The 14539-nt window shown below is 37.3% G+C and overlaps 1 protein-coding gene across 3 annotated transcripts in view; it reads left to right on the top strand.

Moving 5' to 3' along the window:
- The window catches only part of GPR155 (G protein-coupled receptor 155), a 43430-nt gene extending 28891 nt beyond the window's left edge, over positions 1-14539 (top strand). For 2 of the 3 annotated variants that reach the window (XM_038584886.1, XM_038584887.1), the window contains exons 12-16: positions 4570-4706; positions 6769-6864; positions 8799-8863; positions 10140-10277; positions 12606-14539. In XM_038584886.1, coding sequence (XP_038440814.1) covers positions 4570-4706; positions 6769-6864; positions 8799-8863; positions 10140-10277; positions 12606-12897 — 728 coding nt within the window. In that variant the 3' untranslated portion in view covers positions 12898-14539. Of the gene's footprint in view, positions 1-4569; positions 4707-6768; positions 6865-8798; positions 8864-10139; positions 10278-12552 lie in introns of all 3 variants that reach the window. The other variant, XM_038584888.1, reaches the window with a different exon arrangement.

Here is a 14539-nt window from a genome sequence, read left to right as displayed (position 1 = left end):
TAAAAAAAAATAAAAAATAAAAAATAAAGTTCAGGGAACCTGGGTGGCTCAGTTAAATATCTGACTCTTGATCTCAGCTCGAGTATTAGTGTCAGGGTTATGAGTTCAAACCCTGAGTTGGGCTCCATACTGGACATGGAGCCTACTTAAAATAATAATAATGATAATAATAATAAAATAGAGTAATTGGTACTATTAAACACATATTTTCCAATAGATTTAACCCATGTGGTAATTCTGAGAAGTTTGCCTCAAACACCATTCTTTTAGGTTTTTTTCTTATTTTAGCAGCTGAGACTTTTCCCCCAATCATTTCCCCCAGGGCCAGAACCAATTGGTGCTTAATTATATTTTGAATTTATATATTTTAAATATATTCTTTCATATAAAACAAGAAAAAACGTTGAAAGTAATAACCTTTGACATATAGGGTAAGAGACTGAATTACATTTGTGGTCTGAATTTCAGGTTATCTGTTTATTTGACCTAGAATTGGTACGTGACATTATATTAGTGTAAGGTATATAACATAAAAATTCAATATTTGTAAACATTACACAATGATCACCACAATAAGTCTAGTTGCCATCCGTGACCATACAATTGACCCCCTTTACTCTTTTCACCCTCCCCCTCCCCCCTTCTCTGATAACCGCCTTGCCCTAGCTCTTGGTTGTCTCTAGACCCTTTGTGATTATCTAAGTAGCCTGATTTTTTTCTTGATAGTTCCAGTTTTTGGGAGTGTGTTAGGGCCCATCCAAAGGGAGGGACCTAGATTCAGGCTGACTGGGAAGCCAGATCCTCAGGCAGCAGCTTTTAAAGTACATAAATATATACAATCCTGCTGGACCGTGGTCCTAGACCCTGCTGACCTCTAGGCCAGGAGATCTGAAGGTATCCCCTGGGTGACAATTGCCAAGAATCGGGGCTTCAGACAAGTGTAAACGATCCTTTCTGGAAGATACCAGTGAGCTGCAACAAGGCCCGGGTTGGGGTGGGGTGCGCACAGTTGGTGCCTCCCTGCCTGCATCCTCTGAGAGTGCTTCTGTAGCCTGTAGAGGTGGGGAAAGCCTGCAGCTCATCCCTCAGGTTAAAGCTCCTGGACAATTAAATGGGTCATTTTCATGGGCACCCTGGGCGTATACTTCAGTTTGCTATCTGTGTATTGCCCAGGGTATGGTATCCTGTCCAGAACTATCTTCCCAGTTGTTACAGACAGTGGAGCCCAGAAGCCCAAGCCTCCTCGGCCACCAGAACCAGGCAGTAGAGTGTCCTCCATGTGGACTGAGTTCACCCACCAGCTTTAGCAAGGTTGTGAGAAGAGTGTTGGGTGTGGGGCATGCCTGTCCAGTGAAAGAGCATTCGGGGCAGGGCACACCTGCAATTTTAGCAAGGCTGGAGAAGAGCTTTCTGGGATGGACATGCCTTGGTTTTAGCCCTGTTACATTTGCATACACCTGCCTGCCCCAGCAAGGGAGAGGGAGAGTGCAACAATTGGCACTCTCCAGCAGCTCCCCCTGCAAGGAAAAGTCCAGTGAATCTTTAAGATTAGCACTTGAATCTCCTTCACATATAATCCAGTCACCTCTCAAACTGCTGCCTGCCTTTTTGCTGCTTCCCCAGACGGGTGAGTCCACACATGAGCCCTCAAAAGGAGTATCTCAGATCCCCATAGCCCTGGGGTCCCCTGGACGTAAGCCCCATGTTTCCAAAGCCAGACTTTTTTGGGGCCTCATCTGTCTGGTGCAGGTCCCAAGGCTTGGGTGCCTGATGTGGAGCACAAGCCCCTCACTCCCCAGAGAGTTCTAGGCCTGTCAGATCCTTCCCTATCGTGTGTCACTGCGCCCAGAGTGAGCTTTGTGGTGGGACGGCATTTCTGCCTTTCCTACCTGGCTCCATGTGGCCATTTTTCCCGTTGTTGTGGAGGAAGCTGTTCAGCCAGTTTTCAGTTCTTTTTAGGTGGGAGTGATTCCATATATAGTGGTGGGTTTGGTGTGTCTGAGGGAGATGAGTTCAGGGTCTTCCTGCGTCGCCATCTCAGACCATCCTCATGCACACACCAGTGGAACTCAAATTATTTAAAACAACTGAACACACTTATATGAAATTGCAATGTACTTTAGTTGATTATGCTCATTTGTAATCAGGTTAGAAAGGGAAACCCCTGAAAGTCATCTTCATGATAAAGCATATGTCAACTGTATTGTTGCCAAGGCATTTCATTTTTATATACGAAATGTGAGGATTATGAAAACGAAGTATGCAAATCACTTAGCACAGTGTGGGGAATACGTAGTAAATGCTCATTAAACATGCAGTTGCAGTAGTAGTGGTGTTATCAGTCAAACAGGGTTTATATTTGGCTGCTATCTGCTAAGAATGAATCTTGAATAGTGGAATTCACATTTCTGTAGAAAGAAGTGAAAATATATCAGATGTTGGGCCTTCACTGACTTTCTGCTGGGAAACCCCATTTGGCATTCAGTTAAACTGCCTTTCACTTTTTGTATGCCACTGTCCTGAACTAATGTTTCTTTACATCAAAATTCCCAAGGATTTCCTCCTTATGTTTTCTCCCTACACAGTGCACCTAACAGGAAAGTCTGTCGACAAATTCAATATGTAATTTAATATTTTTTTCTCTGAAAATTATGTTATGCTTTTCTTATCTGTCATTTTCTTAATGAGCAATGCTGATTTCTGAAAATTCTTCTATAGGAGCTTCTTAGATTTTCTGATCCTATTTTGCAAAAATTATGAAGATGAAATCCATATACAAAGAAAGCCATTGTATATGGACTTCATTTACTCACATAACTTAGTGTCATTCCTAAGCCTAAAATAAAGACAGGCTGAAGGGAATCAAACCATGAATAAGTGAGAATTTTTAGAATTTAGCAATATAATTAATTCCTCATCCTCAAAACACTGGCACAGCACAAAGGCAACATCAATATGCAATGTGTGAAAAAGGCAAATGAAAGATAATAAGATGTATTTTTATCCATTTTTGTAATATCTGTACACAGTTTTTTAAGGCTGGATTTATTATACATGTACTCATTGAACTTTTCTACACCAAAATATATACAAATAATTTTTATTGAGGTAGGATCACACTACAGAGACAGTTTGGCAGCCTGCTTTCTTTTCACTTAGCAGCACTGCACACCCCCCATGCCGTTAGCCGTCATGTTACACCATGGTTAATGACAGCATATGTCCTTTTCTGGAAAGCAACTCTCAGAAATACAAACTTTTATTGTTACCTTAAGGGCTGAGACCTATAAAATTGTAATTTTCATCTTTTACTTTTTAAAGTCAGACTGTACGTTAAACTAGACATCCATTTGGTAAAAAATGTTTGCCCCCTGCTTTTGAGGCTATATATGTTGTGGAGCTGAGGCGGGAGAATGAAGGTTTCTCGGGAGAGGCCCCTCCCATCTACTCCAGGCCAGAGAAGGCTCATTCATACCTGTGATTTGGACTTGGTTCTGCGTGTGAACAGAATGGTGTATAATAGCTTTTATTTGATTTCTTGAAGGTCTTTTTTTTTTTTTTTTTAAGATTTTATTTATTTATTCATGAGACACAGAGAGAGACAGGCAGAGACACAGGCAGAGGGAGAAGCAGGCTCCATGCAGGGAGCCCGACATGGGACTCAATCCCAGGACTCCAGGATCGGGCCCTGGACCAAAGGTGGCGCTAAACCACTGAGCCACCCAGGCTGCCCTTGAAGGCCTTTTCTAAGGCAGATTTTAAACTCTTTAATGAAAGGCAGCGGGGAGTAGTAAATTTGTGTTACAGTTGGCCAAACTGGGGTATCTGTGACCAGTATGTAGATTTGTTATAGATGAAACATGAGATATTAATTTAGTTTTTAAAAAAGAAATTAAGGGCAGCCCGGGTGGCTCAGTGGTTTAGCACCGCCTTCAGCCCAGGGCCTGATCCTGGAGACCCGGGATCGAGTCCCATGTCGGGCTCCCTGCATGGAGCCTGCTTCTCCCTCTGCCTGTGTCTCTGCCTCTCTCTCTCCCTGTATCTCTCGTGAATAAATAAATAAAATCTTAAAAAATAATAATAAAAATAAAAAAGAAATTAAGATATATATATTTGTAATATATAGTTAATGGCTATAATAACAGCTAATGGCATGAGGGAAGTACCCAGTGTTGGTAAGTTAAAAAAAAAAAAAAAAAAGACTGCCAAATTGTCTCTGTAATATGATCCTACTTTAATAAAAAGTATTTGTGTATATCTTGGTGTGGAAAAATTCTATAAGCATATATAGTAAACACGGTCTTAAAAAAAAAATATATATATATATATTGAATAGTGTAGAAGGGAACTATTGCATCCTACTTGTATTTTTTCAGATGAAAACACTTGACAAGTAGAACTCTTGTGAGACCACAGGAAGGAGCCTTCCTCAGATTTCATCTAAAATAATATACTGATGCTGAGCTGAATGTGCATATGTGCTGGTTTTGCTTAGAAAGTCATTATAAATTTAAAATGCATTCAAATAAAAAGCTCTGATTACAAATTGTTGTACTTACTGTCTTATAGATGATCATTGTGTGAGTCGCTGTAACTCCCAGAGCTGCATGTTAGTCCAGGAAGAGGAACAGTATCTACAGAGTGGAGACCAGCAACTGACTCGACATGTGTTGCTGTGTTTACTTCTCATTATTGGCCTGTTTGCTGTAAATGTTTCTTCTGATTTTTGTTTTAGGGCCATTTCCTTAAATGTTTGGCAAAGATTTGATTCAAGCATCTGGGAGAAACTTGGTTGCTGCTTCCGGGGTGGGGGTGGGGGGTGGCAACTAGGCCAACCTGAATCCTGATCTTGAGCTGTTCTGAGGAGAAAAGGGAATGAAGAGGGACACCTGGGTGGCTCAGTGATTGAGCTTCTGCCTTTGGTTCGGGTCGTGACCTCAGGGTTCTGGATGGAGTCCCACATCCTGCTTCTCCCTCTACCTATGTCTCTGCCTTCCTCTCTGTGTGTCTCATGAATAAATAAGTTAAATATTTAAAAAGAGAAGAGGGAATGAAGAATTCACAGCACTCTGTTGCCTAGCTGCCCCAATAGCCTATTTTGCTTAGAGTCACTTACTTGCTCTATTTTCTGAACCTAGAATTTGGTAAGACCAGGTATCTCCACACCATGCGCAGAGCCGCTTATTCAAACGTATTCCTTCTGTGACTGACCTTGGTAGATAAATGCCCACGTGGTCTCACAGAAGATATTCCTCAGATAAATACACTTTTTTTTAAAATTTTTATTTATTTATGATAGGCACACAGTGAGAGAGAGAGAGGCAGAGACACAGGCAGAGGGAGAAGCAGGCTCCATGCACCGGGAGCCCGACGTGGGATTCGATCCCGGATCTCCAGGATCGCGCCCTGGGCCAAAGGCAGGCGCCAAACCGCTGCGCCACCCAGGGATCCCAGATAAATACACTTTTAAAAAGAATTTTTCATTTTGAAAATAACACAACCACTTCATACAATAGATAGTTATAAAATTGCTGCCTTCTATTTTAAATACATTTTTCATGGTTCTAATTGTCATACAGATTGATACCCTGTTTTGTCACTTATGTCATCCATTTTCGTGTTGCTTGCTACATAGTCGTTCATAACTGTTACTTTAAATGGCTCCTCAATAAACTATAGAGGAGATACATTATAATTTACTCAACCACTTTCTAATGGATGATTATTCCTAGTTTTTCAAAATGCTTAAATAAACATCTCCATGCAATATTTCCATATGATAGATTCTCAAAGTTGGGAAATCTGGATCAAAGAGTATAAATATTTCTGTGCCTTTGGATGCATTCTACTAAATTGTTTTCTGAAGGAGTAGTATAGGTTTGTAAAAGTACTCTCACCAGCACTGAACATTATAAATTTTAAAATTTGATGATTTTATTTATTTTTTTGAAAAGATTTATTTATTCATGAGAGACACAGAGAGAGAGAGAAAGAGAGGCAGAGACACAGGCAGAGGGAGAAGCAGGCTCCATGCAGGGAGCCCGATATGGGACTCGATCCCAAGTCTCCAGGATCACACCCCGGACTGCAGGCAGAGCTAAACCGCTGTGCCACCAGGGCTGCCCAAAATTTGATAATTTTATAAGTGAAATATAGCACTTTATTTTTCCAATGCATTTCCCTGATTACGGGGTTTTTTTAAAATTAGTTTTATGTCCTCTTTTGTGAATTATCAGTTATTATTATATAATTCTTTGAGATGGTTCAGGTGTAACTTGCCTAGAGATGGGAGATAGGCCAAATAACCTATAAAGGAACTTTTTTACATGGGGATGCTCGTTACATAGAATACTATCAACCAGCACCATTTTAACTGCTATTTAAGAACAAAAATCAAAAAGTAAGAAATGCTGCCAAGAACTGCTGCTTAGTGATGTGATTGTTTTCATTGTGTAGAACTAATTTTAAAATCAGTCCTGTCTTAGGCTAGTCGGCAGTCCTGATGTATTATGTAAGCTTCTGTATTATGGCGCATGTCTTCTTGCTTCAAGTCTGATCAAATTAATTGCTGTTTGAATGACATCTGTCAAAAGGAGAGGTTGAAACCTCTTGTTCAAAAGACAAAGCCTCCATATTCTCTCGGTGTTTTTCCTTTTAGTCTTTTTCTGCCTAATTATTAAGCAGATAAGTTATTGTACTGTGTTCTGGGTAGAGAGAAATGATTTAGCTAGCTTCATTTTAAAACACTATTTTCACCTTCCTTCCCAGAATCTTTCCAGTTGTTTATGGTGGCTATTCAACCAAGAACCTGGAAGACTCTATGTCGAGTTACAGTTTTTCTGTGCTGTGTTTAACTTTGGCCAGGTATTTATTTCCTGGGAATTTTGAGAGCTTTTTTATTTTCCTGGATGGGCTGTTTGGGGGGGTAGCTGTGCGGATCTTGTTGTTTTCTTTTGAATCAAAAGGGTTTAGTTGGTTTGCCAGCTGCTAGCGTGACAGCTGACAGCTGTTGGTCTCCCTGTTGGCTCAAGTCATCAGAATGCACACGGAGTGTTTCAGTCAGAAATACCAAGTCGTTTTTTGCTTTGGTTTTAAAATAAAGAGTGATTATTTAAGCAGGGACAAGATGTTCCCGCTTCTTTTTAAACTTTGTGATAGTCTTAAGAAGTCACTTTGGGAAAAAGACCTACCTTCTCTGAGCCTTTGGTTTAGTCACTTAAATTGAACATCATTTCATTTCAGTGTTTCTTGGACAACAGGTACTTAAATCATTTTTAGAAAATCATGTGGTAGATAAATAAATTTTGGCCAAGGATTGAAGTTACCATACCTTGAGGGCCTCCTATTATATGCCAGCCATTATTAAGCATTTTACATTAGTCATCTTACTTAAACATTGCAAGAATACTTACAAAGTAGACGTTATCATTCTCATGTTTAAAAATTAGAAACTAAAATTCCATGAAAATCTAATAGAATAGGTGCTGTTGTTTTAATGTCACTATTAAAATGGATATTTAAGGATAAGTGATGTTTTATGTATTGGGAAGATATTTTTCTGTGTAAAGTTCAAATTATGATTTTGTTTGCAATCTTTACTTTTTAATTAGGGAATATTAGTCCCCAGATTAAGTATCAGGTTGAAAAAAATACTGTGTTTGAAATCACTGGTTTTAATAATTGAGTCAGTTAATATTTAACAGTAAACACTCCTACACATTGTACCCTAACATTAATTTCTTGAACTATTTCCAGTTTGTTTTACCATTATTGTGGGAGCAAAATGACTATGTCCAGATAGAGAAGTGACCTATTATTACAGGTAGACTTGAGTATCCCAAAGCTACTTGATGCCCACCTCAGTTTGTGATTCTGTATAAAATACTAGGTTGAAAACTCATAGTCTGACTCAGCATTTTGTATTCAGGAAAGACACTCCAGGCTGAGTCACCTCAAGACTGGGACTGAGAAAGCTTCACAAAGAAGCTCATGCCAGGAATGTTGCATTTGAAATGATGCCCCATGACTAATGCCCTAAATATTTCAAGAGAGAGAGAGAGAGAGAAATAAAATCCTCCCCCACAACCACATCCCATATAGGTATTATAGTAAGATCATTCCTTTTTGGTTGTTTCTAGTTTGGGTGAAGAAAGGTAGATCCTTCATGCAATATATTACGTTGCCCATCCCACTTCCCACCAACCTGCATTTAGATCCTTTTCCCATTGAGCCTGACAAATGGCAGTTCCCAACCTCCTGCCCCCCCAAGCTGTCCCAGTTGTCCCAATCTCTGGGTGACTTCTGATGCCAGTTTGCTTCATCACCCCTAAATCCTTCAAACCCTTTCCCTAAGCACCTATCCAATTTCATCTCACATAAAGTTTGTTCAGTTACTTCATTATAATCAGATACTATATAATTCTATAATTTCTGAAGTGTTAACAGAAAAATAATAAATACTTAAGTACAATAGAAGGTAACATCTTTTTTAAAAGGGAAAAAAAGACAAAGGTCATAAATATTTTCATTTTTCTTCAATAAGCTAACATGCAGATGTGGTCGCTCAATACTGGTTTAAACCAGTTATCCAACATAATTAGTAGAATAGGTGACTGGAAAAAGGCAGCCAAATATCATATTGCCTCCAGGCACTAAACTTTTAGAAGGTCTGCTTTGTGTGTTCCATTTAAAATATTGTTCTAATCACTATGGGTTTACTAAATATGGTGGCTTCCATAATCTCGCAGTCTTAACATTCTAGTGTTGAATTCATAACTGCAACTTTTCTTCTTCCATAGGGATTTATTTCCTTTGGCATCTTTGGATTGGACAAACATTTAATCATTCTGCCTTTCAAAAGAAGGTAAATTTAGTTTTGAAATAAATCTATATCTGTCAAGGCAATAATGTCAAGGCCATTCTAGCCATTCTAGTAAGATACTGATATTTTTAAACCTTTAGTAACTGCTAGGAGACCACAGAAAGCTTAAACTAAACACTACAGAAAGGTTATATGTTGATTCACATATTTGTTGTAAATAATTGCAGAGAAAATATTGGAAGAACTCTTAAAAATTCAACATTGTCATTTGCATTTTAACAAAAATTGATGGATGCAGACTTCTATCTATCCCATTAACTACATAAAGCAAAATGACCCTGAAAGTGTATTTAGAAATGGAAATAGTAGATGGTGTGCCCCCAAAGGCCTATATTTGACAATATAGGTTCTCCCTTGACAGTAGGATTTCTCTATCAAACTGACAATTTATAGAAAACTCAAGTTCTCTCCTTTCTAAATTTTTGTTTTTTATATGCTTGGTAAAGAGTTTCTTTGGATTCAGATTAGGAATTTCTTTATAATAATAATGATAGTGTGAATATAAAAATGAAGTGAGAATTCTCCAACTTGGGAGTGGCAGGAAGGGGGGCACAAATATTTGTATATCCTCATTTGTTTTCAAAGTCAAAATTAGTAGAAATGAGAAATGCTAATGGAACTTATCGAACCAGGTATATAAAAAGTGCCCAGTATTTGGTCACTCTTCTTTCTCCTCCTTCTTCTTTTTTGTCATCAACATCATCACATTATAAAGATATACTTGCTGGGTCATAATCACTTCATTAAGGAGGAAAAGTGTAATAGGAAAGTCACTAAACTTAGTTATCAGCTTCATAATGTTGATCAGATAAAATAGTCAACACATCTATTGTCTGAGCTGGAAGAAACAGAATTCTGCTGTATTCCAGATCCCAGTATTGGTCTCTGTGGTACTGAAATTGGAAAATGATTAAATAAAATACTTGATCTCTGTGAGTTATTTTTGCAACTTAAAACAGTAGAATGTAGAACAAGAAAAGAACTTCATTTGTTGGCAGAAACTGAAATGGATCAAATATGTCAGGAAGGTTTATAAAATGTTCAAATCTCCTACCCCACCTCACCTTACCCCCACCCTACCTGCTTGGACCAGGAAACCAAGGGCAGGTTATGTCTTTGCTTTCGAGATTAAAAATATCTGGATGTTGTAGATGGTAGCTTTGGAAAACACATGTTGATGGGGGTAATAGGCAAGAAGGGGTTTTCTCTCCGTGTTTTCCTTTCCTTAAAAGTGGTATCCATAAATTTTGATTTTTAGACTTGAATTCCTATGGAATAATAAAGAGACAGCAGAAAACAGGGGTTCTCCTGTTCCTGAGGAAATAAAAATGACCTGTCAACAGTTTATCCATTATCACCGTGACCTCTGTATCCGAAACATTGTCAAGGAAAGAAGGTAAGTACAATTTCCAGATAATTATATTTTAGATATTAATTTTGGTTTGTAACAGGCTGAGTAATGTGGTTGTAACTAACTGCATGGTTGTTATTTTCAGTAGCACTTTTACATGTAAAAGTTAAAATAGCTTTATAGTTTAAGAAATAACATATATAAGATTTTTACACTTTCTAAATGTTATATAACTTCCAATATCCATATAAAATGTGAAAACTAATTTAGAATGAACCAAAATGTAGTAAAATATTAACATTCACTTTATGTTGGCCATCACAAAACTATGAGAGACACTGGATTTAGGGTGGCTTTCTATTCTCCTGTCTCCTAGCGGTACATTATTTCATATTATTAATTACATTGTCAAGAAAATGAAATGAAATTTCTGTCTTTTAATTACTTCTGCTGCTTATTTTCCCTTTCAAGTCCTAATCTTCAGTCTATGACATCATATTTATTCTTCTAATTCTCAAGATACAGAACATGCAGCAGGAAATGAATGAATCAGTGCCATGATGTTTGGTTGTCATAAAAGAGGGAAAAAAAACATTAAAAAAACCAAATACTTTTATGTCTATAACTGCAGATTTGAAAATTTATGAAGATTACCATTTAGGATGATATATTTACACATTTTATGCCAGTATATTTTATTATAACCAAAAGGTAGCCTGGAACAGCTAGTGGAAAGGGGACTCACTGGTTGGGCACCGAAACTAGGAGCCAGCCCCTGAGTTTGCCACATATTAGCTACATGACATTGGGGCAGTTCAATTCTCTAAACCTTAGTTTTCCTCTTCTTTAAAATTAGATAACCTGTCCTTGAATCAGATGGCAAAACCTACATAATAGGCCCAGCTCAGGTTCTGGTAAACTATGAAGGAAAGCTTCTTACCCTTAAAGAGCCAAAGTTCCATCTATGGATAGTTTCAACAATTTACAATTGTTTTTTGAAATTAAGAAAGGCCCCCTGTGATCACCTGCTGTCAGAAGCATGGCTCTTGCGCTCTGCAGGGCTGCCAGTGGGCCTCAGTCCTGGATGGCTGAACGGGCGCTGGCTGGCAGTGGTGCTCTGCATCCTATATGGCGGCACATTCTCTGCCACTCGGCACAGTCCCATGGGCTGTGATTGCAGCTGCCTGGTCAGTCAGCAGGAAGCAATATTATTCAATTGGTGTCTGGGATATAAGGTGTTGGGCCATAAATTAAAAATCAACAAGCAGGAAGAAGGATCAGACATAGGTTGTAATGTTCATTCAGGCTTTCTGTTCAAAGTGATAGAGTTTGTAGTTGCAAAACATAAATTAAGACATCTTATTACTAAGCAAAACACTGATGTTAAAATATATTGATTTATGTACTTGAGAAGATTTTTCATGTATATTAACCTCTTTTCTAATTTTTATATGAAATGCTGTATTCATTGGTGGTTAAATGTTCTAAAATTTTTGTCGCCTATTTCTCATTTCATCTTGATTTTCATCCGCTGTTTTCCTGTTGTCAAGCACTTCAGGTGTTACAGCTTGACTAATGCTTGTGGACAGATTCATGTTGTCTCTTACATATTTGTATGAAAATGTACAGACTTCATGTAATTGGTTCTTTTACATTTCTCTTCCCTTTGTTTATTTGTTGATATGTGAGGAACCCCACATTTGCATTAGGAAGACAGATTTTAAATTTTAAATTATCAAGAAATAGATTCATCATCAAAGTACATTTTAAAGACCTTAGATTTGTAGCAAGACAGATCACACTTATTCTTTCCTTACTTCCTAATGCAGCAAATTCTTGACAAATACATCAGTAGGATTGTTTTGCGGCTGAAGGCAAGAAGAAAGACTATTTGTGGGCACTGTGAGAAACAGAAAATAATGATGTTCAATTTGAGTAGTTTAGTAAAAATAATTACTTCCTAAGAGCTTGTAAAAAATATTATTTAATGTTCCTAAGACAATTAAATTACTTATTATACCTATGAATATAATATAAAATAAATAATATCCAGCTGTCTACAGAATGGATCTGAGCATAAAAGGCCAGCTACTATAAAAAGAATGCTTCTTTGTAGATGCACTTACATCATTTTTTTTTACATGTTTCTGTTTTCACAAGCATTATTGGCATATTTTATTTTTTTCTGGTGGATCTTTCTAGGGTCAGGTGAGTTTAACAGACCCTTTATATCAGAAAAGTTTCATTCCTGCCACACTTTTAACTGTCATGCTGTGTTTCCCTGTCTCCTGTTTTTCCTTGCTTGTCCTCTATCATGCAGTGCTCATACCAGGTTTACAGAACATATGGGTGAATCATTCCTTTGACATACAGGTGTGGTGCAAAGACATCTACTGGGACTTTCTGTGGCTGTGACCTGGTGAACTGGCTCATTGAAGTCGGCCTTGCGTCTGACCGTGGTGAAGCTGTGATATATGGAGATAGACTGGTGCAAGGGGGAGTCATCCAACATATTACCAATGAGTATGAATTTCGGGATGAATACTTGTTTTATAGATTTCTTCAAAAGAGTCCTGAGCAGAGTCCTCCTGCTATTAATGCCAACACTCCCCCACAGGAAAGATATAAAGAGATTGAGCATTCATCTCCATCCCCTAAGACCTAAATGATGAAGGAGACAACCCTGGGCCATATTCTAGCCCCAGGTCTGTTTCTTATTAGTTGAGTGACCTTGGGCAAATCACAACATCTCTGAGCATCAGTTGCCTCTTCTGTAAAATTTGATGAGATGTGTTCCTACCCCATGCTAACATTTTGTGATTTCATGTGTATGGAAAACACACAGGAAAACTGACTTAGGAAAAAAGAGAAAACCAAGTCAAAATGTAAAGTCCTAATAAATGTAATAATTACTATAAACTAATTATGCCAACATTTTAAGACATTGCTCCCTGCACCTGTTTGCTATAATTTCAAAGTCAACATCCAACATATTGCTTTAAACTGCCAAATTTGGCAAGTATACTGCTAGCAGGAAATGGACCTTAAATTATGACAACTTTGCACTTATTGATAGCACCTCCTGAAAAAGAATTTTAATGATTCTGATAAAAGACCTTCTTACTCTATTTTCCTGTTTTCTTAACAAATAGTAATTAAAAACTAGAGGCAATATTTTTTTAAAGTTTATCTTTTCTTGCTTTTCTAGCCAAAGTACTAATCTGTGCCACAGGAGGCAAATAAGAACCACCATAAATATTATCTCCAAAATCCCTCAACAGAAGTATAATTTTAACTTTTGTACTAAAAATAATTTCAGCAGTTTTGTTTAAATTTTAGCAAGAATATTATTGTCATATATCAATTCTGGTATTTGCACAAAGCATCACAGTGCAGAAGCATAGCCCTATTAATTTCCTGCAGTTAAAAAGAAAAAAACTATATAGTTCAAGTTGATTAAAAAATTCTAAACCTAACATCCAACTTTTACACCTAGAATTTAGTCTTTTTAAGTATCCATGTATAAAAATCTATAAACTTGAAAATTATTCAGTGTTGCCCTCATGTAAGCTTTATCTTCAGTAAATTAAAAAGAGATCTATTCACATGACCTTTGAACCTCTACTTAATTTTATTAGGTGTCAGTGCTGGTTTAACTTATTTAAAACATGTTTTAAGTATTTATTTTTCTCATACTTTTAATGTGTCATGGAAAAGCCATTTAGAAAATGATTTATAAAGTTAAATCATTGCCCTTTTAATGAAACAAATAGATAATTTTTTTAAAAACCTGCATGGAAGCCTAGTGTATTTAACAAGCAAATTACACTTTATTGTGTAGTATTAACCTGTACCAACTTCATGTTATGATGAGGGAATGGGGATGTTTTTCAGCAGAACTGTCTTGCTGCAAGACCTTTTTTTTTTTTACATGACCACATTATAACTTTCAGATTGCTCAGGAGTAAGCAAAACGCTTCATTGTTATAGCAGGAGACTTTTATAGTCACAGAAATGCAGATATTAATTCACATGCATGCAGGCAACTCAAACTGGAGAATTTGTTTTGTGAACAAGTTATACTACACATGTTCAGTTATTTGCATGAAGGGAATAAGCAGCATCTTTTTCCACAGAAAACACTAAGAGAAAACCCTGGATCTGAATGATCTGAGGTTTCAGATAAACAAAGGCTTTTAAGGGATGTTTTTAGGATTACGGATATGCTAATTTTATTAAATGAAAATATTTGTAACTTTTACTCTGACAAAGCAAGTTTCTCAATAAAATGCCTATTTTAACTTGCA

This window comes from Canis lupus, chromosome 36 (genome assembly GCF_011100685.1).
Source record: "Canis lupus familiaris isolate Mischka breed German Shepherd chromosome 36, alternate assembly UU_Cfam_GSD_1.0, whole genome shotgun sequence".
NCBI classification, from domain to species: domain Eukaryota; kingdom Metazoa; phylum Chordata; class Mammalia; order Carnivora; family Canidae; genus Canis; species Canis lupus.
This window is presented reverse-complemented; position numbering and strand designations above follow the sequence as displayed.